We start from the raw sequence: 27,019 nt of genomic DNA, 5'->3' as shown, positions 1-27,019 counted from the left end.
GTGTTAAGATAAAACATTAAAAACTGGCTGCAACAGATGCAATTTTGCACCTACAAGCACTGGGTATTTTTCAGATCTTTGCGTGTACATATATACATACGTATGCATCATTTGAGCTGCACAACAAAGGTAGGGAATATCAGTGGGTTTATAAGTAGTACTAGGAAAAGAATTATTTATAATGTTCTAATTTTGGATAGTATGCCATGAAAGTTAGGAAAAAAACATAACAGGAAGTTATGCAGTATAGGTGGTGATATGATGATATTAAAGCCCTGACAAGAGAGAAGAATTTCAATTAGCAACTTCTATTATAGAAGCTTTAAATATTGAACACTCTGTGTGTCACCTCAAACACTGATTATTGGTAAATAGCCTTTGTCATATTTTTGGCAGTATGCAAAATAATGCATTTTCCTCTGTGTATGTCCTGTGTGTTTAGAGCAGAAGACAAAAACAAGTATGATGATACGTGGTTCTTGTTTACTGTCTCTCTAACAGCATTAAATCCTTCTTCTGATTATGCTGTGCAGGCAGCAGAATATCAGAATTACTGGATATGTTTATTCCTCTACAGAAACTTTGCATTGTTCCAGTAGAGTTAATTTCTCCTCAATTTTACATATTCCAACTGTTGCTTCTGTGATTGTAGCTGTGTAGAATCCAAAGCCAGGTCTTACGAATCTGGCAGTCGGGCATTCTAACGTCGTTCTTGCATCTCATTCCTGTAAGAAGGGGGATACCTCTTTGTTCGTGGTCTGTTAAGCATTGCAGTTGTTAATGTGACACAGCTTGACAGGGCTGTTAGCATAAATGTTAGAACGAATGGTTATATTGGCTTTCGTTGGGTAGTACAGGAAAGTTCTGTATGGATTTTAAAATAGTAATTAATCTTGTAAATACCCCTATAAGTCTTGTTTGACAGTTCATTGTTTAAATCCTTTAATCTAGGGAATTTGTCCTTACGTAAGATTTCCAGCAAAGGTCTTTTCCTACTGGATTCACACTGTTATTTTAATATCATCACAGCTTGCAATGCCACCTCATTCAGTAATCCTGTATTAAAAACACTAATACCTTCTTGAAAATGCATTACTCTGCTCTATGCATGAAATTTTTAATTTGAGCTGGCTTCTTCAGTTTTGTATTGGGTAAGATAGTGGGGCCAAATCTGATTTCCTTCCAGTTAACTGTGGCAGAGAAATTGAACAGAATAAATCCCTCATTTTTCAGGGTTACCTCTTTTGGGAATTACAGCGAAAATTAAGGCTGGAATAAGGCAAGACCCATGGCTCCAGGTGAGAAACTTGAGGATTCAGTGTATGTGAATCCCAGGTCAAAGGACTTACTTATCAGAAAATGTGGTAAACTGCCCATAGCTGGTCAAGGGAAGAAAATTACATTGATGTAACCTGTAGTGCTGGTAGATTTCTGTGGTCTCCCAGATTGATTTAGGCTCTCTCCCAGGCTCGTGACCAGGGGGTCATGTCTCTTCCTACTGATGAGACTGGATGTAATAATGCTAACATTTCTGTGACGAGTTTAAAAGGTTGTCAGATGAAAATGGATTATGTTTTCAGGTAGTAAAGCTTTGTATAGCTGCCTAGATGAACCCAAAATATCTGCATCTTAGATAACAAGCCAGATGAGTGCATTGTTCAATCTCATAGAAGCTGCTATATGTTTTTTATGGGGGTTTTTTATGTTTGCTTGAACATGCCTTGAATGAAGACAAAGAGTGGACTTATACAGGCTCCCCATTATTATTTCAAATAGTTTATCTGAATTTTCAGGTGGGTGAAGCTGATTATTTGTTGTTGACAGAAGGACTGTGTAGGGAACTTGTCCTAACAAGCAGTAATTGTGTGATTATGAGAGTTTAATGAAGAAAAGGAATTCTAATTCATTCATAGTATTTGGTTTGTTGACAGTTAATGTCATTTTCATTGAATGAAATCTATCAGTGACACTTACATTTTCAAGCTATTTGGAAGTGCTGGTATTCTGAAGCTCTATTGTTTGCATCTAAGACCAAAGTTAAAACCTCTAGAAATTAGAAAATATTCTTCAAAAGAAGTAGAAAACTAGTTATATTTAACCTTGTTCCAACAGTTACTCAAGGTCTGGTTTTTATGTATTATTTTTTATGTATTTAATGTATTAATACAAGTGTATTAATTCCAGATGCATTCCTCTGGAATAGTTTGAAAGTGACAAAGACTTACTTGCCATTTTTTGTTAGGAGTGACATTAAGAGCAAATGCTGGTTTTCTGCCCAAATTCTGTGCTTTGGTTAGACTTATTAGTTGACTTAGAAGTGTATGGGGGGGAAATGTCTACGTAGACATTTTTCTTGTGTGTTATTTTGAAACAAGAAAGATGGCAAACACCTGAATTGATGTGTAATTTTCCTGAGGGATGAGGAAGTTTTTCTAGTGTGATATAGAGAAACAAACATTCAAAAATGCCTCAAAATGTTGGCAGCACCTCTGCTGATACTGTAGTCTGTATGTAATAGGAAAGTTTCTGGTAGCAAGGAGGAGGGGCAAGATCCTGGCCTTTTAAATGACTTAACTGTTCCTGTTGGCTTCTTCAGGGCAATTGATCTTCTTTGCGGGGGGGGAGGGCAAAAAAATGTAGACATGAATGTCTCAGAAATTCAGATACTTCGTAGTATGACTAGACTGCAGAATTATATAAGCTCTTTTGCTGAGAAATAATTTGCATTTGGAAAAGGGCATTTTTGAAAGTTCCTTAGTTACTGAATTAAACTTGACAGCACTGATTTGTTTGCATTTACAGATATATAACAAATGTAACTTGTTGTATTCATACGTTACTCTGCTTTGGAGAGAACAGTGCAGAGCCCCAGAAATCTTCTATTATTTTGAAAGGGAACAATACAAAATAAAACTGGTAATACACAATATTTCTCTCCCAAACAAAAATTTTCTAAGAGAAAAATTGAGATCACTTGAAGCTTGAAACTGCTGAGGTAAGTATTCTAGACTTCATAAGGAAAAAAGGTTACTAAAATATGGGTGTAACCAATACAGATGTGGTTAGTAGTCCGGTATCTTTATATTTTGTATGTTTATAGCTGTGTAAAACCATTTTTTGCCTATTCAAAAATAATCTTCTAATCCAGAGAATAAAATTATGAATCTGTTATTGTCCTCTCTGCCTCCATATGGGTATGCATTAGATAAAATTAAGTTAATGAGGCTTTTTGGCTGGGGTCTGTCTTCTGGTCAGGCATATAAATTAACTGTCAAAATTGAGCATTTTCATTTTGACAGAAAATTATTTTTCTTACAGTGAGACATAATTTACGATATAAATACATGATGAATCAGGCATTGTAATGCAGATGACCCAATGGCCCTGTATGCTTTCTGAAGTTTGGAGTTGAATACTGGTTCATAAAAGTTCGTATTTAAAAAAGGGAGGGGAGAAGGGAGAACTGGGGAGAAATTCCCACAGCTCAAAATATTTCTAAAGCTGCCTAACAAAGCAGCTTTAACTCTCTGTATAAAGCTTTCTCTAAGCAACTTGGTGGGTCTGGCATAAGTATCAACTTTGAACAAGATTTTCATTTCTAATCTCTTTTCCTGTCTCAATACTGAATTATGTTCAGAGTTTTCAGATCATGCTTGCCACAGTGTGACACAGGGAAGCTGCCAAAGTCTACAGCCTACAATCCTAACTCTGTATTGATTACTGAGAGAAGGCGTACTTCTGACCTGCATGGAATTGCATTTGAACCATTCATGTCCGTGTTTCATAATAGGAGTAAAATGTTTGCCTCATTTCTTGAAGTGATACTCCATTAAAGTATTCTAAGTCTCTTTTTAGGCCCTATTCTTGTATCACAAACTTTTGTCATAGGATTGGAAATATATGGAGATGAATACAAATGCTGCAAACAAAAAGTATAGTTTTGGAACATCAGGTACACACTTTTATCACGGCCTTTTTCTGTCATCAGTATATTCCTGAAGCATTTATTATCAAATAAAAAAATAAGCACCAGTCTGACAGGCAGCAATACTGCTTGTAAGTGAAAATATTTACTCATGGGCACCAGAACTTTAGACTTAAAAGTCTTGTGGTGTCAACGTGGAACAGAATTTCAACAACTCTGTCTTGTTCCTGCAGGTGTATTCTTACACAAAATCATGTATGTCTTTATGTTTACACTGACATTTCTAAAACATGTCCATTTTACTGTTGCATGTTTGTTATGTAATAAGGTTATATATGCAGAATAAGGTTATGTTATGCATAAGATTATGTAAATTTATGCATGTTTGTTTTAGTCAGTCAGGTGATTTGAAGGACAAAATTGAATTCTCCACTGCAGGAGGCTTTTCTTGTGCAATTTTTAAAAAGAATGAAGGAACTGTACCCTGCTACTGTAATACGGTCACGTAAGGCAAGTTCTTACAGGGAAACTCTTCAAATAGTGAAAATTAATGTGCATGCAAAAATAAGAAACTTTTGATTCTTTAAAAGAGACATTTTTTAGTAACTTTGTGAATCCTGTTTTCTTTAAGGCTGTTGTGACTGTCTGAATTGTACCCATGGTTATTTCTTCCACTTCATTCTGATTGCTAGCTGAGACTTCATTGACTTATTTCTATAGTTCATTTAACAACCTCATTTACTTTATCTATAAGTTTGTCTTCTAAAGGTAAAAGAGGTGCCCCATGTAAACAAGATTGTGGCTCTTGTGTCAGCTGTTATTGCCTGGAAGCTTTTTACAAAACATATATGATTAAACATGACTTACTAACATAAGTCATTAACATAACTCTTAACATTAATGTTTACTTTCTTAGAAGTGCAAGACAAGAAGACATAGGGGCCTTTTTCCCCATCAGGATTTACTATCCATCTTTTCTGTATACCTCTGAAGTCATGGGGAAGTATCAACTCTTGAAAAGAGTTGAAAAAAAGCATAACTATTGGAAATGAATTATAAAAACTGTCAGCTTTTCTGTGTGTCTTTTTTCAATGTATTAGGTACTGATTGCTGGAAAAGCCTGGTTAATCTGCTGAGTGAGATCAAAAGGAAAAATAAGCTTCAGTTCAATTTAGTGTTGCCTGAGATTTATGGATCCTGTGCTGCTCATTTGGCTCGTGTCTGTTTTTTAACCTGTAATTCTAGAATTTGGCAGGCTATCTTCTCCATAGAGGTCTGTTTGCTGTCTGGTGAAACATAATTTAGACAGCAATAAAGTAGATGGAGAAAGTACAAGTGCAATTCCCCTTTTTTAGTTTCTTTCCTATGCAAAATGATAAAACAAAGACACTCCCAGTAAATGAAGTATTAAATGAAAATAAGGATATTTGAAGCCCATCTCAGACTGGGAGAACTCTGAAATGTAGTGGGTGTCCTCTTTGCAGTATTAATGTGTGTAGGTTTTTTTTCTCCTGTGGAAAGACTACTGGCTCAATTACACTGTGGGTGTGTTTTGAGTTTAAGGCTCTTGTTACAGAAGATCTTCTTGTAGTAGGGGTCTGTGTTCTGGAGCACAACATGCTTCGTGCACAGCTGGTCTATATGAAATAATTGACAGCTCTATAGCCCAATTGTTACATTACTGTTTCCTGGAAGAGACAGATTGGGTTCACCAGCTTAATCCTCAAACATGTGGTCTATATTCAAATATGAAATGAGGCGTAACTGTGAACAAGCTTTATGTTTGGTTGGATTTATTTTGGTATATGCTAAATATATATTCCATGCAAGTGCATCCCCTGGATTCTCTTCATAAGTTGCTACTGTGACCCTTTCTATCACACTAGTATTTCAATTCCTCTTATTAGGAATGTGTTGTATACTGGCCTAAACCTTAAGCTTCAAGCAGATTCCACTGAGAGGCAATGTTTATGAAAAGACTAATAAAAGCTGACTGTTTTGCTTACTCATCTGATGCTTCTGCTTTCTGTGAATCATAAACTTTCAGAGAAAAAAGTAAATGTTAATGGCAAGGAAGTAATTTTTGATTAATGATTGAAATTATTCTCTCCATGTTCCATATATCATACGAAATCTGTAGAAGAGATTTTTATGTTATATTCTAATAGCCTCTACAGCTCAGCAAAGAGTGAGATAATGTATTAAAATTAATTTAATTATAGTTCTATTTTGAGCAACCTGGTCTAGTGGTAGGTGTCCCTGCCCATGGGTGGGGGTTGGAAATAGATGATCTTTAAGGTCCCTTCCAATCCAAACTCTATGATTCTAATTTACAGATACCCATTTGATGTAGGGTGATTTAGGAAGCTAATCAATAAAACTGTAGATTAAATTAAAACCAAATCCACATGTTTTCTTCTGTAAATACAGATGTTTATAGAATAGAATAAATTGGTATATCATGTTACTTTTGTTTTTCTTCAAGATGACTTCATGTGAATTAGACTCAACTCTGGAGTTACGAGATGTGTTGGAACATGTTGAAAGGTATTAGCCTTATGCACAACATCACCTCTTTTGGGTTGAGTAGATAGGCAGATCTTGGGGTCTTTTGAGTTGTTTCTGTTATGGGGATAAGCTGATGAAAGCAGTGGATATTTCTTGTCATAGTTTGTTTTTTTTACCCATGCAAAATCTGTTTTTTTTTTTTTTCCTGAGTAAAGCATAAAGGAAGCAAAGGTAAGCAATTTCTTTGCTCGCTGTTCCCAGCCTTGTAGGTTTTTCTGCAAGTTCTTGCAGTCCTATCTGCAGCTTTTGGGCCTTGCCCAAGGGTCTTCCACATGGTGCTTTTATTTCTATCACCTTCCCCCCCGCTCCATTTCTCTCCTCTCTCCTCATTGCTTCAGTTACCTATTCCATACTGAAACTTGAATATAGTTCAGGTTTTGGTCAGGTAATTGTCATCTTGAGAGAGATTTCAGCAGCTTGCACCTGAACAGTGTCTGGGCATTTTTAGTGTGGAACATCTGCTTAGGAGGTTGACAGCATATGTCGCAACAGACCTGAATTTTAATCTTCCTTTGTCTTTGAATCTTTCTTTCATAATTCTACTTGTGATTATTTTTCTCTTTTCCCAGGGGACACTGATGTTTTACCTTTTCAAACACAAAAAGAAAAATTTATATTCTGTTTCCTAGTTACGCTCTTTGATCAGAAGATTGTGTTAACAATTTCTTTTTTATTTTGAGACCAAGAGAGAAATGCCCAGGGGTGACTTAAATCATCTATGTGTTCCAAGAGCCTTTCTTTTAAGTAAAGAATTTTCTCCTTACAGGATTGAAACTTGTGATCTATCATCAGGTCTTGAGTTACTTATTTGAGATTTTAGCACTACGTTCTGTCTCTTGCTGAATTGAGGGGAAGTTATTTATTCCTCTTAACTGAGGGCTAAATATGTAGCCAAACTTTTAATTTTTAGATAAGTGCTTAAAAACCTCATGGTTTTGCTCGCTGATATCAACTACTAACAAAATAATTATTTGCAGCTTAAGGAGACTGCTTGATTTTCCTGACAGAATGAAGAAGCTGTTCTTTAAAACTTTTTAAAGTTCAAATCAAGGTATATGGATCTGGCTGGGGTGGAGTTAACTTTCCTCATAGCAGCCCATATAGTGCCGTGCTGTGTATTTGTTGCTGGAAGGGTGTTGGTAACACACTAGTGTCTTGGCTATTGCTGAGCAGGGCTTGTACAGCACCAAGGCTGTCTCTGCAGCTCCCCCCCATCCCAGTAAGCTGGGGGTGGGCCAGAGGTTGGGGGGGGGATACAGCCAGGACAGCTGACCCAAACTGACCAAAGGGATATTCCTGTGACGTGGTGCTCTTGGCAATAAAAGCCAAGAGAAGGAAGCGGGGGGGGCGGGCACGTTTGTTATTAAGGCATTTGTCTTCCAAAGCAGCCACTACGGATACTGAGGCCCCACTTCCTAGACATTGTCTGCTGGTGGGAAGTAGAGAATAAATCTTTTTTCTTCTTTTTAAATTTGCTTCCATGTGCAGCCTTTGCTTTTTTTTTTTTCCCCCTATTAATCTGCCTTTATCTTGACCCATGGGTTTTTCATCTTATTTTCTCTGAGAAGGGGGAGTGAGAGAGCAGTTTGGTGGGCACCTGGCAGCCAGCCAAGGTCAACCCACCACGCGAGGTCTGGGCTGCCTTGGAGTTGTAGGACACAGGCCAATGTGTTGCAGGACAATTCATCTTGTTTATGAAAAGCAACAACAATGGCAAAGTAATATGCTGTAAAAAGCTCATACTTTGCTCCAACTGTTGAAAATGAATTACAGTACAGGCCCACATAGTAGCGTATAATACATTTCTATGTTTCTGCAATTACTTTAAGGCTGCAGGGTTCATTTGCAGTCCAAAGGCTCATTTAGGAGCAGCACAGTCTTCATGAGATTGGCCGAAACTGGTTTTGAAACTGCACACTCAGAAAGAGCTTCAAATGTAAAGCATAAAAGTTTTTAGTTTTCTCTTGCATTAGAAAAAGCCTTTCCCTTCACATTCTTGTCAAGAGAATGGTTTATTTCAACTAAATGGAAATATTTAGAACATAAAGGACGTTCCTGACAAGATGATGGTTTTTAATACGGAATAGATTTTGGATTTTAGCTTCTGTTGCTATTTTAAATATTGATGTTTAAAATTGTTGTTGGACTTGTGACACAGCTGCAATGCTAAGGGTATCTTCTGATTGCAGCTGGCTAACAAGAAATTATGTTGAATTGGAGAATACTGATTACTTTTCTTAATTTACTAAGAATAATAAAGTAAGAAATTATGTGTAGAACAATTTAGAATGACAAGACTATTGTGACAACAGGGGATAAGACTGAAAAAATTAGTGAAACACTAAGGTGCTGTCTAAACTATGCATAGTTTGATTTAAACAAAAAGAACATTGACCCAGACTTTTTTCATAAAGGGAAGGAATGAAATATGATTAAAAAGCAAACCTTTGTATCAGTGTTCATCACTGAAAAAACTTCATTTGAGATTTTAAAAGTTACCACCCTGTGAAAATAACATCTGTTAAAACACAGCAATCCAAGAGGAACATGTTTCTATGTACCCATTCTTCTTTCATGGTACTTCTGACTTGCAATATTTAGTTTAGTACAATAAACATTGAGATTCATTTTTAGGAAATGACTACTGAAGCTAGAGTAATTGGCAATTTCTGTAAAGTGTCATCATTAGGAAATGCATGGTTTTTAGGAAGAAAGCATGGTGTTTTTTAACTTGAATAAATTGATTTTAATCACTGATGGCTATCTTTGTAATCTTTTGTGTAGCTCAAAAGATAAACTAATGCCTGAAGGTACATTTCTTTTTCTTTTAAATAAAAATTTGTTACAAATTCCGTAGCATTATAGTTTGTATTAGTGTACTTCTGCCAAAAATACTTGGATCATAAATACAGTATTTTCTTTGAGCTACAATGGCCATTTTGTTATCAAAAGCTATAATTAGCTTTCTAAGATTGAGCAAAAGAAAGGATGAAGTTGGAATTATTTGTCATGGCATTGATCTTAAAAGTTTCCTTTTATTTATTTATTTCAATTTGTGTGAAGAGGTGATAGATCTCATGTTGCAGCAGAAATGAGATAATCCAGGTCTCATAGTTGTACAGCATACGCATGATGTTATTTTGAACTGTTTGACTGTTAGACCTGAAAAATATTTAAACAAAATGAAAGGACCAGAACAGCTGTGACAGGATAGGAAGTTTCAAGTTTTCTCCTTTTTTTTTTTCATTTTATTCTTTGTTTTTCTTTTCTCGAAGACCTTGTTATTTTGCTATTCTTTTCCTTCAAAGGACAGTTCGTTTATTTTGTGTTCCCTAAAGTAAAACTGGAAGACACACCCGTCCTTCATTTAACAAAAATTTCAAGCATAAGAAGTAATACTTGAATTTGAGTGGCATGAAATGCAAACTGCTGTTTGCTGCCCTCCCACCAGTAATCCCACTGTGGGGTTGCTGTGGGAGCAGGCACTTCAGAGAAGGTGATGGGCTGGGGTGGGGTGGCCAGCGGGGCCCAGTGGAATTAGCAGGGCAAATGCTAAGGGAAAGGATGTGCAGAAATGTATCTGGACTGAGAGCTTGGAAGTTGGAAACTTTACAACTTGGAAGTTGAGAATAAGCCCAGCCTGTCACAGAAATATCGGAAGTAATATGATAAGGCTGAGTAAAACCTGTCCAATCATCTTTTGGTGGTCATAAAATGTCTGTTATTTTTGAACAGGCTTCCGAGAGAGGTGGTCAGTGCCCCAAGCCTGTCAGTGTTCGAGGCATTTGGACAATGCTCTTAATAACATGCCTTAACTTGGTCAGCCCTGCTTTGGTCAGGCAGTTGGACTAGATGATTGTCGTGGGTCCCTTCCAGCTGAAATAGTCTGTTCCATTCTGTTCTATTCTATTTTGCTCTGTATGTATGAAACTGGGAGTTTTTTGATTGCAGCTGCGCTTTAAAATATTTATACTTTCTTAAAAACTTTCAGGTATGCTCTTGATGTCCAAATGACCTGGTGTTTGGACAGGCCATTTTGGAAGGCCTCATAAATAAGCAGAAATGCCTTCTGTTGTGGGTATATTGACACATTTGATGATGATGAGTTTTATCCCAGGTCAAAGCAGTGATGAATTAATTTTGCTGACTCATTCATCTGCTTGGAAGCCCTGTGTCCAGGCCTGGCGTGATACTATGCCTGAACTAACATACCTCCTCTCCAAGAGTTTATGTCTGCCTCCAGAGGATCTTGTAGATATGTCAGAAACGTATTATGGATCAGAAGGTATAAACATCACATCCAGTTATGCACTGGGTGCAGTAATTCTAGTGAAGTCAATGAACGTAGTCTGTATTTTCACTGATATAAGTGGAAACAGAAACATCTTCCATTTAACTTAAAACACTGTACAGATGTAATTTTTTAACTTTACATTTTGCAGATACTGTATATAAACCTGGTTTGTGTCTCTTCTAAGTGGCAGTTGGTATAAACATAGTATCATTGTATAGAATGAAACATGTGAGAAGTTCCCCTTGGAAATGAAAGGAAGAGGTTATTATAAACAACTTAATTCAAATTAAAGTGCTTGAAGTGTCACACTTGCTTCAATGCTAAAAACTTGGCACACCTGGTGCAGGGAAGAAGCTAAAGCACGTGTATGGACTGAAGTAAGCGTACTTTCCTCATTTCCTCTGCTACTTCTATTAAAGGGCAGTTTTTCTCAGCCCGAAGGATATTTTATTTCCTTGTCCTCCATGGCATTTGTACAGTACAAATAGTAGCAATAACATACAGCACCACATTCTCTACTTCATCTTAGAATTAAGTTTTCTCACATTTCAGTGAAGTAGGAAAACAAATTGAAATTTTAACTAAACAGGACGTCTTTTCATGTTCCATGAGCTTTAAAGAGCTGATTTCTTCTCTTCGTTTTCATTAGCAAGCTGGAAGACTTGCCAGTCAGTATTTTTTGTGCATTTAGAAATGATGATGCTGAGTTTGAAGGTTTCAGTCCCGAGAACTGCTGCTGGAGTTCCCTCTTTCTTCTGTGGCTGGTACCTCATTGACCAGTTATTGCACTAACACAGGTTGTATTTCATAGGTCCAGCATTGCTGTCATTTTTCACAGGGTGTTGGTTGAAATATGCCAGAATAACAAGTCCTGAAGGTATTATACCTCATTAGTTTTATAGTCTTTTGGCAGTATTTGAAGTTTTTTTTGAAGGGGAAGAACATGTTTATTATCACAAAACTGGGGGCGTGGCTAAAATGCTTCAGCTGGTTTTGGAAGATCATAACTTGCAGTTCTTTCGCTGAATTCAAAGAGGAAAAGAAGTCTTGTTGCTAGTAGAGAAGATGAGTAACCTTCACAACATAAATACAGCCTTTATAGATGAATTGGCATATTTTTCATGATCCATTTTTTCTTTAAAAAGCTGTCTTTCTCCTTCCAATCTCCAGAGAATTTTGTTGGGGCAGAATAACTCATGTGCATGTGTGAAAAATTGCTGTTCATAAGTGTTTCAACCTAACTAAATATTTAAACATATGCAGCTTGCCTACGTATATGCTCCTAAAGCAATGGTTTCCTGAATCAGGATTTAATGGATTATTTCTGAGGTTATGCTGATTTTGGAACTCAGACTCCATTACTGCAATATGTGGATACTTCTGGTTCTATAATTTATTTTTACGTAGGCCTTCTCTGTGAAGTGGTGCAGTTTTGAAAAGGGCAGAGATCCCCACTTCCAAAAAGAGGTTATAGTACTTATGTTGGATATTATTAAACCAAACACAGGACTTTAATTCCCAGAGTGTTAGATTTGCTGAGTTTCTTATGCAATGCAGGGAAGGATGTAGGTTTTTCTGAATTGGATTCAGACCAGCCAGAATTGCCTGCGCTGGCCAAGAGGAACTCTAACTGAATGTGTTCAGGGGTACCACAGGGCAGAGGTACATTAATCCTAGAAAGGTACTTTTTTTCATCAGAGCTTCAGATTTAGAAATCATAGATGTTGTTAATTAGAAGCTCAATTTCTCATAGATTTCAGTGGATGTCTAGAGACAAAATAGTAGTTAGAAGTCATAATGTCTTAATGCAACAATTATGAAGAATAGTAAATTTAAGAAATAGGAGTGAGTATTGTTGATATATTGATTGTGCTTAATACGAAGCTGTTGGATGAAGTTTTATGGGGAGATCTGATTAATGCTCTTTTTTGAATTTTTTGTTATGCTGGCATTGTACTTGAGCTTCAAAGTTATAGATGTTTGTCACCATGACTTGTTTGCAGTGAAATTCCTCATTTACTTAAGTTTGTAACACTGAACATTCCATGCATGCTGGCAGAGAGATTTGCTGTTCCCTATAGGAATGTCCAAACTGGTGTCTTCCCTTATTATAGAAAAGATTGGACCAACCTTCATAATGGTTTGCATCAATGATTATTAGAAAAGAAATATAGACAAAACTTTGCTGAAAGTTCCTCTTGAATTGCTGTGTTTTATCTTAGGTATTTATTTTTACAAGTAGCACATGCAAGGTTCTTGTTAGAATTTCATCAAGTTTGATCAAAGATTTTATCTAAATTTTACAAAATAATGACAGGGAAATTAGGATTATTAAATATTTTTAAACACAGTATTTCTAAGATACATTGTTACTGTGCTTCTGTGTTTTACACTACTTTTTTTCAGAATTTGTAATTCAAAGATTTGAAACCTCATTTAAATCTTAATCATTTTTAGCAGGATGTGTGTGACAAACAAAGGTGTTTATGTTGAGTGACCCATGAAACTTTCAAAGATATAAATCACAAGAGCTGCTTAGTAGATCCTTCCCAGCTGGTGCTATCACCATATTTGGTTTTCAGTATAGCCAAAACTGCTGTTCTGTTTTCAGATTTTAAATTACATTAAGTACAATTCTAGCATCTGTTTCCTCCGCTGATTTTTCAGCTTTTTGGCAGCTGGAAAATCAACATTTTATTTTCCGATTCATTTGGCTTCCTTTAGATAGTTATTAATATTTTTTCTTTGAAATTATAACAAGGCCCTTTTGCTCCCGTGTTTCTACGATGCCATTACTATTTGTTAATGATACATGCTGAGTGCCAGACAGTACATGTCTACTTTCCATTTAAGTGTAAGTATTTCTGCAGGACAGGATAAGAAAAAGGTATTAAAAAAGAATGTAAAAAATCTTTTTCATGTGTGTAGCAAAAATTACTTCCTCTTAATTCTTTGAACCTTTTAGCTGCACTTTGCTTATTATCAGATTCACATAACACACTGAAGCAGTTTTTCAGATATTATTTCTTACTACAGAAATTCATTTAATCAATTGGAGGATAATTATAATAATCTGATTATAGGAATGTATGGATACATGAGGCTCATGCAGATATTCACCCATTTAAAGGTGCTTACCTGAACCAGTGAATTTAGAAGCCTCGCCCTCTAGGAGCTCCACTGCACTCGTTAGAGATGGCAGCAGAGATCTTAGATGAGTTGAGTTGCCCCATGGCAGAAATTCTCTGTGGTAGAGAGCACCCATACTGCCTGGGCTGCTTGCTTATATGTCTCTGATTTAGGATGAACCTGGGCCCTAATCCTTGCTCTTTATTATTGATTTATTTTGTTCTAATTGGAGCATAAATGCCCTGAAGCTAATTCATACCAGCCTCTACTTGGAAGATCTTAAGCTATTTATTACCTTCCTTCTTATCATTGAATTCCTGAGACTTTGAAAATATTTTAACATGCTGGATAGATTGAATGACTGACTGAACAGTAACTAATTCAAACCAGCGATGGGGAATGCCAAGTTCAGACAGAACTTGATGTAGGAATACATGTCAGGAGTGATGCATACTTAGAGCCCAGTTTCAAAGATATGATATGACCTTCAAACTACCCATGCTGTGAGAGTTTTGGTTATAGAGTAAGCAGTCACAAATAAAAGGAAATGTTGATCAGATTGTTGGCTGGGAGGTAGTGAAAGAACCTACAAAATCAAATCCCACATATAAACCCATCAACAACTTATTAGGGAGGCTGAAACAAGAGAATGCAGATAGGAGGGAAAAGCTTTGTAGTACTCTTAGCTCTGCTTTTTCTCAGACTTTTACGAATTGATGGGCACTTAATTTTTATTTCTGCATATTCTCAGGATTGGTTGAGGTCTTTTCAGTTGTCTTCTGCACTGTTGTAAAACAAACTTGTAACAGATCGCTGGGTTCTTGACATGTATTAGATCCCTTTCATTATCAAAAATGTTTATGTGTGTGTAAAAACTTTTGCTGAGGTACTGTTGTGTTTTTTTTTCCCCTTAGTATATATCATTATGAGAAAGTGTATTGTGGGGTAAAAGATTTGAAACAGTATGCAGAAGGCTAATATTAGGCTATTTATGTAAAACAAAACTCTGAGAAGAGTTTCATTTTTCCAATCTGTGAAATATGTTGCGTTTCTGTTTCTTGCACTAGCAGTGAATTTGATTTTTCTAAAATAATTAAATAACTGATTTTTATTTTCTGTCTTTTCTTTGTTTTCTCCCATTCACAATTTTGAAGTGATACGGAATGCAAATCAAACACTCTCAGAGCACTGGAATGCATTTGGTACTTTAATACCTCCCTAAAGACTTGTGATATGATGGAAGACATGAGGGAGAGATTTAGGGTAAAGTTTGCTTTGATTTCCTAAAGAAAACATTCTGCTATTGCAGTTGTTAATCAAATAATCAGAATCTAATTTTTCTCTTTTTGCCTATTCTAAGTGTTAAAAGTCTGTAGGGGGGAAAAAAACCACAGAAGAAACACCATTTGTATCGAAATAAATACAGTAAGTTTGCATGAATATTTAATATTTCTTCTGTGGATCTCTTGCATGTACATTAGCACACAGCTGAACTTTTCAAATTCAGAAGTGATCTCCTTAGCTACAATTCAGTGCTTGTTTAGAAGATGCTTGTATGTCTTTCATTTAACGGAGGTTCATGTGTCCCCCCATTTCCAGGTTGCATACTACTTTTACAACATGAGCATTCATCTGAAAAGGAGAATCAGTGAGCATTAGTAGGTAGGATACGTTATGCTTTTGGATAAACCTGAACACTCAAAAATATTTCATGTTTCTCTCTCAAAACACCTGCATTATAAAATTTGCTGAAGTTCAGATTTGCCAGGAGGTTTATTGACATATCGGTTGAACATTTTAGAATTTTAGAAGGTGGTATGTGGAAAAGTTTCTCGTGTTGCTTTTTATGTGAATTTGTTTTCCTCTTTACTAGCAAGTTTTAGAGAAGCAAACGACTGACTACTTTGTTAATTGTGATCATAGCACCATCCACTTTAAAGGCAGGATAGTCATATTTTTTTTGCTGCACACCGTGTGGGGAGATGAAGTTGGAGGAGAAGTCATCAGGAAGATGGGTAGGAAAGGAAAAGAGTAGTAAAATGCTCAGCCAACAGTAGCGTATGCTTCCCCAGAGCTGGCACATATCGATGGGCTCATGACTGAGGGGTGAACTTAACCATGGACACTAGTGCACAGGTTATCCATGAATGTGAGACGTGTGCTGCGATCGAGCAAGCCAAACGATTAAAACCCCTTTGGTATGGAGGACAATGGTTAAAATATAAATACGGGGAGGCCTGGCAGATTGACTATATCAGGCTCCCACAAACTCAGCACAGGAAAGGCTATGTGCTCGCTTCAGCAGCACCTATACTGAAATTGGAACGATACAGAGTAGATTAGCATGGCCCCTGCACAAGGATGACATGCAGATTGGTGAAGCACTCCATATTTTTCTTTTTGGTGTTCACACAGATGTTCTCGTCGCAACTTCTCCTCACAACTCCTCCCGGGTTTCCCTTCTTAAATACATCATTGCAGAGGTGCTGCTAATTGGCCTGGCCTTGGTGTAAAGGTGGGTCCAACTTGGAGCCGGGGAGCTTTGAGAAGCTTCTCACAGGGGGCCACAGCCGTAGCCCTCTTCTCTGCTACCAAAAACCCCTGCTACTCGCTCAAACCAGGACACTGCTGAAGTAGGAGATGTTCCTCAGAGGTAACAGTGTAAATCCAAAGAAAAGAGGATTTTCCAGACCATTGCAGGGCTAGCATGATTGTCTTCATGCTGTATGTGTTATCTATTAAATATTATTTAGTAAGTCACAAACATAGCTGGTGGTTTTTATAGACAGAAGATGAATAATCCTTACTTTCAAATAATATTCTGAACACTACAGATTTTATAACTCTTTGCAAGAGTATAATTGTCCTATCATTGCAAAAAGGGCATTTATGTTATCTTTAGTTTTTCATAGACCTTTGAGATGAAAATCAATGTGTAAATATATATTTTGTTGTAATAACCTAGAATATTTCAGTTGTTATTTTCATTTAGGTACTGTCTCAAAATCTAAAAGACCTATTCAGCCTTCATCTTGCAAAAATACTAAATGACATGTCCAAAAGTCAAAAGGAAAGGTTATTTTTAAGACTTATGAGCATTATTCAGTGTTGCGTCTTAGCATATTTCTTGTTTGTTCTAATCCCAATTTTGTATCTACTAATATGACTTTAAGTAGATTGTTTTCTTTCTTTTGTGGCAAAATCTCAGCATAAACAGCAAGCCAAGTAGACAACCTCTTGGTACAGAACGCTTAATTTTACTGGATGGAGTAATTCTTCCATTGTAAATACTTGACTCTTTAAATACTAGAAACTCTCCAAAAATTAGAGAGACTTGTTAAGGCATGGATGTTACAAAGACCACTTTTAGCAGCTTACAGACAAGAAAAAAAGGTGTAAGACATGCTAAAATCATACAGGCTATTCCCTTTGCATGCATCTATTCTTTTGGTTTCAGCAGTAGGTTAATTCATCGTCATTAGTAGATAAAAGCTCTGAAAAAGACTAGAAGAATGGCGCTTGTTATTGGGTTTTACTAGGAGCATTCAACTACGAAAAAGAGATATTCAGCAGTATAGTCGGCTCTCAATTATCCAGCATAATGATGCTGGCATGGGCTAGCTCATATAAAGCAAAAACACAGCTAATTCAATACACATGTATTAGACTATAAACCCAAAGTTAATATATTTACCTTCAGAAAATTTGTAAACAGATTTCCTTTCAGCAGCAGATTTAAAAAAAAAAAAAAAAAAGGTAGGTAGAGTGCAGCTGGATATAAGCAGCCTTTTCTGCATTTTGTTCTTTGTGGCACTCTGTTGGAGCCAGAGATGTCAGGAGGAGGTGATACCATGTTAATACACACCCACTTACTCATTTCAGATGGTGGTTTCACAGTGCAGAGACTTGATGTTAAAATTTTATATAACATAGGGAATACTATTTGTATAGAATTTTATGATTTGGTATAATAATGGTCAAATAGCTATAAAAAGGACTATCATGTTTTTCTTAAAGTGAATGGCCGGGTGAAAAGCACTAAGAAAGTAATAAACTGTGAGGGACAAGGGAGTTCATTAGAGCAGTTCAAACAAATTAAACTCTTTTCTCCCAGCACTACTGCTCTCCCAACTTTCCTCCCATTACTGTTGTCTGCTTACATCATGAGAACTGGAAGTGTTGGGATGTAGGGAAGTGGGGAGCAGGGATTAGTATGAGACATTCATGCATTGTGTCCCTCTAGATTTAGGTATGCTTTAGAAAGTATTAAAATATACCATAAATGTTTTCAGGAACAGTTTTTCTTTTCAATCAGCAGAAAAAGATTTAAAAAAAAAGCAAACATCAGCTTTTAATGTAATAATATTTATGTCTTGGTGTTATTATTTAGCGTATATAATTAAGATTCTACTAACTTTGAATGCAGAATAATTTTTACTTTAAAAAAATTATTTATGCATATTCCTGGCACTCCATAAATCACGCAGTACTTTGTTACGTAGGTATTCTGTACTAAACTATTGACTGGCTGCACTATTGAATAGGCTTAAGACTTTTTACATACATTTTTAAAAAGTTAACTGTCCATCATACAGTGACTGTGTAGGTAAAAATATCAAACATAAATTATTATTGCTACAGCTTGTACACAGAATTGATCGTTACACTCTATTTGTGTGGAAGATTACCAAAGAGAAGGAGCACTTAACTTTATAACCCTTTTATAATCCTTTTTTTAAAATATCTTAATTTGAACCTCAGTTAAGTTTTGAAATGTTGGAAGGGATTGTACTCTGAGGTGTAAGAGAACATCTCTGTAGTGCAGTACTTCTACTCTCCAGCTATATACTTAAAAGGGAACTAGCTGTATAATCTAGTTAGTTGTTACACAAAATAAACAGTATAAGTCCCTTCAAACAGTGGTAGGAAATGCTAGATAGAAAAACAGATACAGCAACTAGAAAGCATCATCTTACAGTTGCTCGCATTCTTGCAAAGAGTCTGTGTTTCCTGCAAAGTGTGAAACATTTCAGCCCAGTTTAAGACTTCAAATCCTGAGGAAATCATGGGGTCATAATTTTTCCAGGAGCAGGTCTGGAATACCTTCCTGAAGGTGCTGAATGCTCTCTGATTTCACTGGCATTAGCAATTCTCAGGACTCTTGAATTCTTTTTGATTAGTTTTGTTGCTGAGTTTGGGATTGTGAGGGTTAAGTAATGCTGATTTTTAGTCAAGCCTGCACCAGAATTGCTATGTATATATCAACCTTTCAGTATGGAAAGTCGTGGCATTGTTTTATTTTTGAAATGTGCTTTTTGCTGTGCCAGATCCCAGCTTCTTTAGAGCAGGGATTTTCAGTTAATGTCAAAGCATGCAATGATTAGGTGATACAGGCAATTATTTATATAGGCATATGAAAGGGTAAACCAGTTCAGTACAATATAAACTAACTGCATGTAATCCATACCAGATTGGGTGTTTAGGTTCCTTAAAGCTTAAGAAAGTTTGTTGTAATTCTTTTTTAAAAAAAAATCTTATTTGCTGAATACTTTTTTGAAGTAGGATGAGTCTCCTCTTCCCTAATTTCCATACCTCTTCTGTCACACCAATACACACACCTGATTCTGGATGTAAACCCAGTAATCCTTAGTAGTGACGTCCTGGTACACTCACTGTTCAATTAATGCACTGGTATCTTAACACATAATTTTTTCTAAGTCAGGAGTGTTGTCCTTTAGCCTATGGTCTGCCTACAGCTCACAAAGTCGTTGTGGCCCTCCACCATGTGATTTTTTTTTGTTTTGTTTTGTTCTTTTTCACCTTCTAACATGTTAATGTATCACCCTGACTATTGGAAAGCTTTATTTATCATAACATAGCAGATTGTGTCTAATCCTTGGTCTGTGTGGATATAATTTTCATAAATGCTATAACATAAGTAGAATTAAATGTGTAGTGTATTTTGGAGAATTAGCTTGTTACACTGGAAAGCAGTCTGGGCCCTTGATTAAATATGTTGCTCTTGTGAACTGCCTGGTTTCCTCTCTGTATTCTGCTTGACATAATGCGATAAGGTTGTTTCACCATCTGCATGTGTTCTTTTGGCACGCTGCTGTTAGATTTTGATTTGCTGGTTCAGGAAACAGAACTTTCCTTGAGGAGTTACTATAAACATATGGATGCCTTTCTCAGTATTGGAACTTCAATTTCATATTGAATGCTGACATGATCTGAAGTGAGCATCAGTGGGGACCAGAATTACATGTGCTGTTGACAGCTTTGAACCACAACAAATAAAGTCACTTTATCAACTCTTTATATTCTTCAGATTTATTTTCAGAGAATTTCTATAACAGTTGACTGTAATTTAATAGCCAGTTAGCAAGAACAAACCAGAGTAAATCAGTTTCAATTACTTGCTACTTGATCCTTGGAATAAAACCAGAGGACAATAAAAGTTCTAAATAATTTTAAAAATTCAGTGCTGAAATAGCAGCCTGTCTCTGTCACCTGGAAACTGATGACAGTGGATTCCAATTTGGATCTGACAACACTGTGTTCTTCAGGAATTCTAAGTCTGAACAGATTTATACCGGCATCTACAAGCTCTGTAGTTAGTTTTTAACAAGTTGGTTTCGTTCAACTATATTATATATAGATAATCTTTACAGTGTACTCTAATTAATGACAATTGTTATTAAGCATTAATCTTCCAGTACAGCTGTGTGTGAAAGGTTCTAATATATTGACTTAACTCCTCAAGGAGGTCTGAAAGCCCGCTGAGGTTCCAAGGTGATACAGGACATTTGTTGAACAGAGCTGGAGAATGTTTCCAAGAAAATTAAACATAGCTGTTACAGAGCTGCATCATAATTCAAGTTATGATTTTTGTCTGATTTCAAATTAAGGCTGGCATGTCCTCTTTGTTTCTCTTGTTCCAGGCCATGCAATCTAAAAGATTTATGGATAAAATCTTAGGTGACAATCTCACAAAGTGAGAAGTTGCGGTTTTTATCACAGAGTCAGCCAGTCCGACCATTTTTTAACACCTTGGCAAGTGTGTGTGACAAGAATAGGCAAAAAAGAAACCCAGAGGAGACTTTCCCATCTGACTAAACCAAGCTGAAATCTAGGATTTCCAAACTGCAGAAGGTTGAGGTTATTTTTTTTCTGTTGCAGATGAAATTTCAAAAGCTCTTGAAGGTAGCTTTCAAAAGTTTGACAAATGCTGCAGTGTTTCAATACAGTTGTTAGGAGTTTAGTGTTTTTCCTGAGCCAGTTCTCCTCCCATCACTGTAAGTATTCAGACAGAGGGTGCCGTTTTATATTACAGCTGGACTGATTAACTGTGGGCAACGACCAAAAAGGGAGGTCTTGTTTTCTTCTCCAAAGTTTGTACCTTCCCCCTCCAGTATGTCAGCACTATTGCTAGTCTGACCCCACAGTGAACCGATTGAGAGAACTAAGGCTATAGAAAACTAACACTAAAAAAAAAGAAAATAATAGCTTTCTTAATGATGTAGTGCTTGGATCTAGCTGGCCATGGGGTCAGGTGAGTACCAATGCTGTTATATGTGACTGTGATGCATAGCCAGAGGCAGGAGGAGTGGGAGAGCTCTTCAGTTAATATAGATGTACTGTAAATCTAGACTTTTCGCATACAGTTCCCCCTATCAGGTTAAAGCTTATTTATGGATTGTCTATACTGCTGCTGAAAAGAGTGGTCTTGCTGTCCTCGGTGTGTTTGGTGCCCTGTTTTCCTACATCCTCCTTTGTGGTAACGCTAGTGTTTTTGTGATTGGTTGGATCAGGGAGCAGATCAAGCTGAAAACTAAGCTAACAAAAAAAAGAATTTCAGCTTCACAAATGTTATTGTTAGCATAGCAAGGGACAAGATAGCATAAATTTCTCCATTGTGGCAGTAGCACAAATTTAAATTTCCTAAAGTTTATTTTGATGTCACATTATAAATATTCATATAGAAAAAGCTTTTTTACCAATCCTTTGACTCTCAACTGGTGTACTATTCCAGGTTCAAAGACTTTCTTGAAGGATAAGACCCTGAAATCATATGTGGCAATCCAGTCACCTCATCATCAGTCTCAGTTTTGTCTGTGTGATTCCCCTCTAGTACCTTTTCTGGGATGGACAGTGAACCATAGAGCACTGTTTGATTTAGGAAAGACATCAGCGTATGCAGTGTGTGATGGTCTACTATGTAATCATCATCATATCATCATCTATGTTAACAGAAGTGGCATTTTGGTGGTTTTTGTTTTCTCAGTGTTTCAGATTTTTTCTATTTGGTGTCACTTAAGTATATACGTCAATGGAACACAGATTATCTAAGATGTTTAGGATGTATGTTCTTTGCATGTGAGCATGACTAATTACATTGAGCTATATCTTTAGGATTCAGTGCATTTATGTTCCCTGATGAACCTGGCTGCTCCGAGGAAATGGCATTCTAGCCTCTCCAAACACACTTCACGTTTTCCAACAGGCTCAAGACTTTCTTTTGAAGATTTTCTTTCATTCAGAAATGAGATTCAATGCAATGCATTCTAGCCTAGCTTTTCTCCCTACTGTTGTTTTCTTTTGGGATTACTGTTTGGTCATTGTTCAGTTCAGGCCATATTCAATTGCCCTTGTAATTAGTGTGGAGCTAATAACCATGTACTGACTAATCATGTCTGCTCTGGTTTTCTGGGATTGTTTTGACTCTTTCAGCTCCCACTGACTTTTGCGGGGACTTTTTGACATTTAGCACCTCTGAAGTAGTGTATTTCAGTTATGAACAAGCTGCTAATGTTTTAAGTCATAGCCATTAGGTGATAGGATTATTCTAACTAAATATGACTGCCTAAAATTTAAGTGTCTATATTGAGATGAGACATCCTAGGACCCTTTTACGGACACTGAAGTTCTATCATTATGTTCCTGGAGTTAGCACGCAGTGTTTCACCCTAAGGTGGATGTCTGTGTTTGATCAGATGATTGATGACGTAAGAAAAGTGGGAGTAGATCACGTGCTGAATTTTGATTAGATTTCTAATCCAATTTGCTTGGAGGTTTGGTGTAAGTGTCTGTTAAGAACTGAGTGTGTAAAATTTGGGCTTTAAATCCATGTTTACCTGTGGAAATTGAAGTTATCAGACACCGTAAGAGTTTAAGGAGCTCCATCCCGGGTTGAAATCAAGAGGAACACCTTTAAAATGTAAACGCTCACGTGCATGTAATAAAATTGACATTCATGCACTGATGTTTAAAAATTTCAACTATGCAGGGATATTAATATTACCACGATAGCATGCTATGAAATCATCTGCTCATAAGGTCAGCATTTTCATTAGTGTATGAAGACTGGCAGTAATTGTGAGGTTTCTTTCTTTTGCCCTTGTAAACCGGGCTGTGCTTTTTATTTCCTGTGTAGTTCTTGGAAGCAGGCACAGCCTCCTGTCTTAACTTTGCGCGTTCTGTTTGACAAGTTCAGTCTCTTGTTTGGCTAGATACTTCATCTTGTAATAAAAGAAAGAACTGGTTTACCTTCTGTAATCCAGATTCTGGTTTATTTCATAGTTGTGTTTACAACAAGTTTGTTTAAAGCTGCAAAGAACCATTTGTATAGTTCTTGGCTGTCACTAGTCAAGAGGATGAAATTAATAGCCCCTCCCTTTTCAGTCCCTAAAGCATTTTCTTTCCAACAACCTTTTAAGGTAGGTACAACTTAGGTAGCAAATCCATAGTGCTCTGGTAATGTTTAAAATGCATCTTACTTGTCCAGGCTTGGTTAAGATTTAAGTGTCTTTGGCAGAAATAAAAGATCAATGAAAGTTCCTCCTTAATATATGTATAACGAATATAAAATGGAAAATCAATGCACCACAATTGTAGGGTTAAGTTTAAGAATTTTAACTTCTTAAGATTCTTCTCAATTCATTCGCTTCAATATCAACATTGCCGTTATTAATAGAAGTGTCAGTTCCAGTACACCTTTCTAAATTTGAAATAAAGTTTGAAGTACTCTGCGTGTATTGCAATTTACAATAGAAGAGAAGATTATGGAATATGAAGCAGGAAGTTGATTCATCTATTGGGCTGTGGCACCACATTTTAAACACTAAGCACATGCTAAATTTTAAGCACTTGCATGAAGATTAAGTATAGGCATAAGTATTTGCAGGATTTCAGGTGAATGTGTAAGGTCTGCTTTGTTCCCCAACAGATTCTGGTTTTGACATTCTATTAATTAAGACTGGCTTTTATCACCTTTTCCTTAGGTGTTTACCTCCCATGGACCTACTGTGATTATGCCAACGTGGTTCTGTTCTCGAGAATGGTTTTTTCATGTGGGAAAATTTGATGAGGGTGGAAAGGTGAGTGCTACAAATGATATGCATGATACATAGTCCACGAGGCATCTCTTTGTCTAACAACCTCTGAAAGCCCTAAACCTGTTACTAAGAAATGCTAGGCAAAGCGGTGTAGATAAAAACTGAGGTCTAAAAAAAATCTGGGTCATGCTGTATACTTTTTTTTTTAAAAAAACCCAGTTGTTAAGTACAGTTGTTTTGGGGTAGCTCTGGTGATTGAAGAACATAACAGATGGGCTTTGTAGATAAATCTTAACACATTTGTTACATATGTCCGTATAGCTGGAAAAATTAAAGGATTCAGACATTCAAGCTCCTCTTCGGTCCCTGAAATAGATGCAGCAGATCTGAAAGCTAAACAAGTCAGCTCATAGTTTTATTATGAACCATCTCTGAAAGGTAAGGTAGATTTGGTGAAAGAGGTTCCAAGGGAAAGAAATGTGCAGGATGGCAAAGAGATGGTAATACATTCTCTTAAGGGGAAAGATTTATATCCCTAAAATGAAGAAAAAAGGCAGGAGGGGAGGTCACAATGTGCCATAAAACTATTATAATTAAATCTCATTCATCCACTTGTCAATCTTGGTTCTCAGGCTTGTCCTTGGAAGATGTTAAGTAGCTTTTCCTCGAGCATTAGGACTGAGAGGTTACAAATCAAACAACTATTATCTGAGAAGTGTTCCTCTGCTGCCAGTTAGGTGTTCTTTTTCTTTATAGATTTCGTGTATGAGTTCAATTTGGTTGCTTTAGGCTCATTAGCATGTTTATGAAATAAAATCCAGTGATGTTTGTTGGCAGTATTTGTTGTGGTAGGAGTAGAAATATGTTGGCAAACAGATCTAATTCAGATGTATTTGGATCCATTCTGTGTGTTTTTGACCCGAGGGGTTTTGCTTCCAGTGGTTTTGGTGAGATTTTAGGGCTAGAATGGGTAGTTCTGAATTTTTTTTGGAAAGTCTTCATTTAATAGTACTCAGAAAAAAAATCTGCTAAAGCTATTTCCTGGTTTATTATTTAAACTACTTTATGATTATTACTCTTTTTATAGCCTCTAAACAGAGCCCTCCTGTGCTGTGCAGTGTGTATATATACATACATACACACACATGTATGTGTATGTATGAGGCTATACAAATATTATTCTTTGGGCTGCCAAAAAAAGTATAATTTAAGGAGACAGCAGACAGAGAACAGAATTGTTTAGAGCGGTGAAAAGATTTGCCCTTAATTACATGGTGGGTGAGTGGAAGAGCTGAGAATGGTGCCTGGCTCCCAATACAATCTACATTCGCTGACCCATGCTCTTTATTTCTTTTTTATTATTATTCCTTATCATTGTATTTTCATTCTCTGAAGAATGTTTGACTTCTTAAACATTGTTAGTAAGCTCAAAAAAGAAAGAAAGCTAAAACATAGTAACAACAATAGAACAGCAAGCCTAATGATAAAGTTCAAGAGGTTAATTTAAACAGACTATTGTTCTGTGCTTTTTGCTTTTAGTTCTGGGGGTTTTTTTTCTCTTTGTGCTGGTTTGGTTTTTTGGGTTTTTTTTTGGTTTTGCTTAATATATATAAACATGTAGGGACTATGACACTGGTTATTCAGTTGTAATACACTGACAGTCTTAATCCTAATGATTTTTCAGCCACAATGCATGATATGTCCTTTTAGTTTCAGTGATAGTTTCAGTAACTTATCAGTGATAAGTTAAACTTTTTGTTTGTCCCTATTGTGAAGTGTCCAACATGTCAAAACTCAAACTCTGGCTGATACAGAGGAACTTCAAAAAAATACCCTATGAACAAGGGTGATGACAGATCTGAACAAAGCAATGAACATAAGCAGTGAAGCCAAACCTTTGTCCTGTGTGGCTTTAGCAGACACAAGATCAAGTCCTAAATCTTTCAGCATTTAGCACTGTAAAGTATTCAGCATTGATCTAATTCATTCGTTCTCGTTTGAAAATAATTCCTGTGAGGCAAAGAAAGATTTTGTCTGTGTATCAATAGAACTGTTATTAACTAGTACTGAGTACTCTTAAGGATCTTATCCATCTGTGTGTATGTTCTGACCTGACCCATGATCTGACTATGTTAATTTGATCACTTCCATCTCCATTTTTGGGTTAGTATTTAACAGTGCGACCTGTAAGTGTCATATTGCTGCAAGTAAACACAGAAACAGGCCAACAAATCTCCACATTTCAGCCTTCTCCATTTGCTAAACTGTTTCCATGCCAAAAAGCTGCATTTCTCATTTGGAATTAAGTCCAAACACCTGTTCTTCATATTTCAGTGCTTAGAACAAATGGAAGATAATTTTTTCATGGAAGAAATTGTGATTTGATGTTTATGTTAGTAGTACGGTTGGACTGACAGAATATATATAAGCTATGATGTAATTTTTTTTTATTAAAGGTAGGTATGCATGTATGCATGTATCTCTCCATCCATCCAGGCTTTATGTGAAACAGATTTTTTTTTTAATATTCGCAAAATGTTTTTAGAAATAAAGTTTTTTCTGGTCAAGATCTGCAATTGTTGGAACTGTATTCCTTTTATGTAATCAGTGTGGCAATGTCCAAGCAAAATCCTAAATAGTATCTTCATAAATGGTGGCTGAGAAGCTGGCAGGTTTGCTTTATGCACTAACTAAAATGGTAGAGGTGTTATTTATGCAGCCTCTCATATATATGGTAATTAAAGCAGAAGTACTTAAAAGTAGTTGATT

The 27,019-nt window shown here is 36.4% G+C and overlaps 1 protein-coding gene and 1 non-coding gene across 9 annotated transcripts in view; both read left to right on the top strand.

The window, feature by feature from the left end:
• The window catches only part of QTGAL (queuosine-tRNA galactosyltransferase), a 187,349-nt gene that overhangs the window by 67,874 nt on the left and 92,456 nt on the right, over positions 1–27,019 (top strand). For all 8 annotated transcript variants that reach the window (XR_012625920.1, XR_012625919.1, XR_012625917.1 and 5 more), the window contains exon 7: positions 24,197–24,292. Coding sequence is in view for 2 of the 8 variants with exons in the window: in XM_074846846.1 (XP_074702947.1) it covers positions 24,197–24,292 (96 nt within the window). In the remaining 6 variants the exon portion in view is untranslated. The remainder of the gene's footprint in view (positions 1–24,196; positions 24,293–27,019) is intronic.
• On the top strand, positions 16,206–16,312 carry LOC141933282 (U6 spliceosomal RNA). The gene has a single exon (XR_012626052.1). It is a non-coding gene; the product is annotated as a U6 spliceosomal RNA (small nuclear RNA).

The sequence above is a fragment of the Strix aluco genome, chromosome 21, assembly GCF_031877795.1.
Source record: "Strix aluco isolate bStrAlu1 chromosome 21, bStrAlu1.hap1, whole genome shotgun sequence".
Classification (NCBI taxonomy): Eukaryota; Metazoa; Chordata; class Aves; order Strigiformes; family Strigidae; genus Strix; species Strix aluco.
The sequence above is the reverse complement of the archived record's forward strand: the minus strand, read 5'-3'. Positions and strand labels throughout refer to the sequence as shown.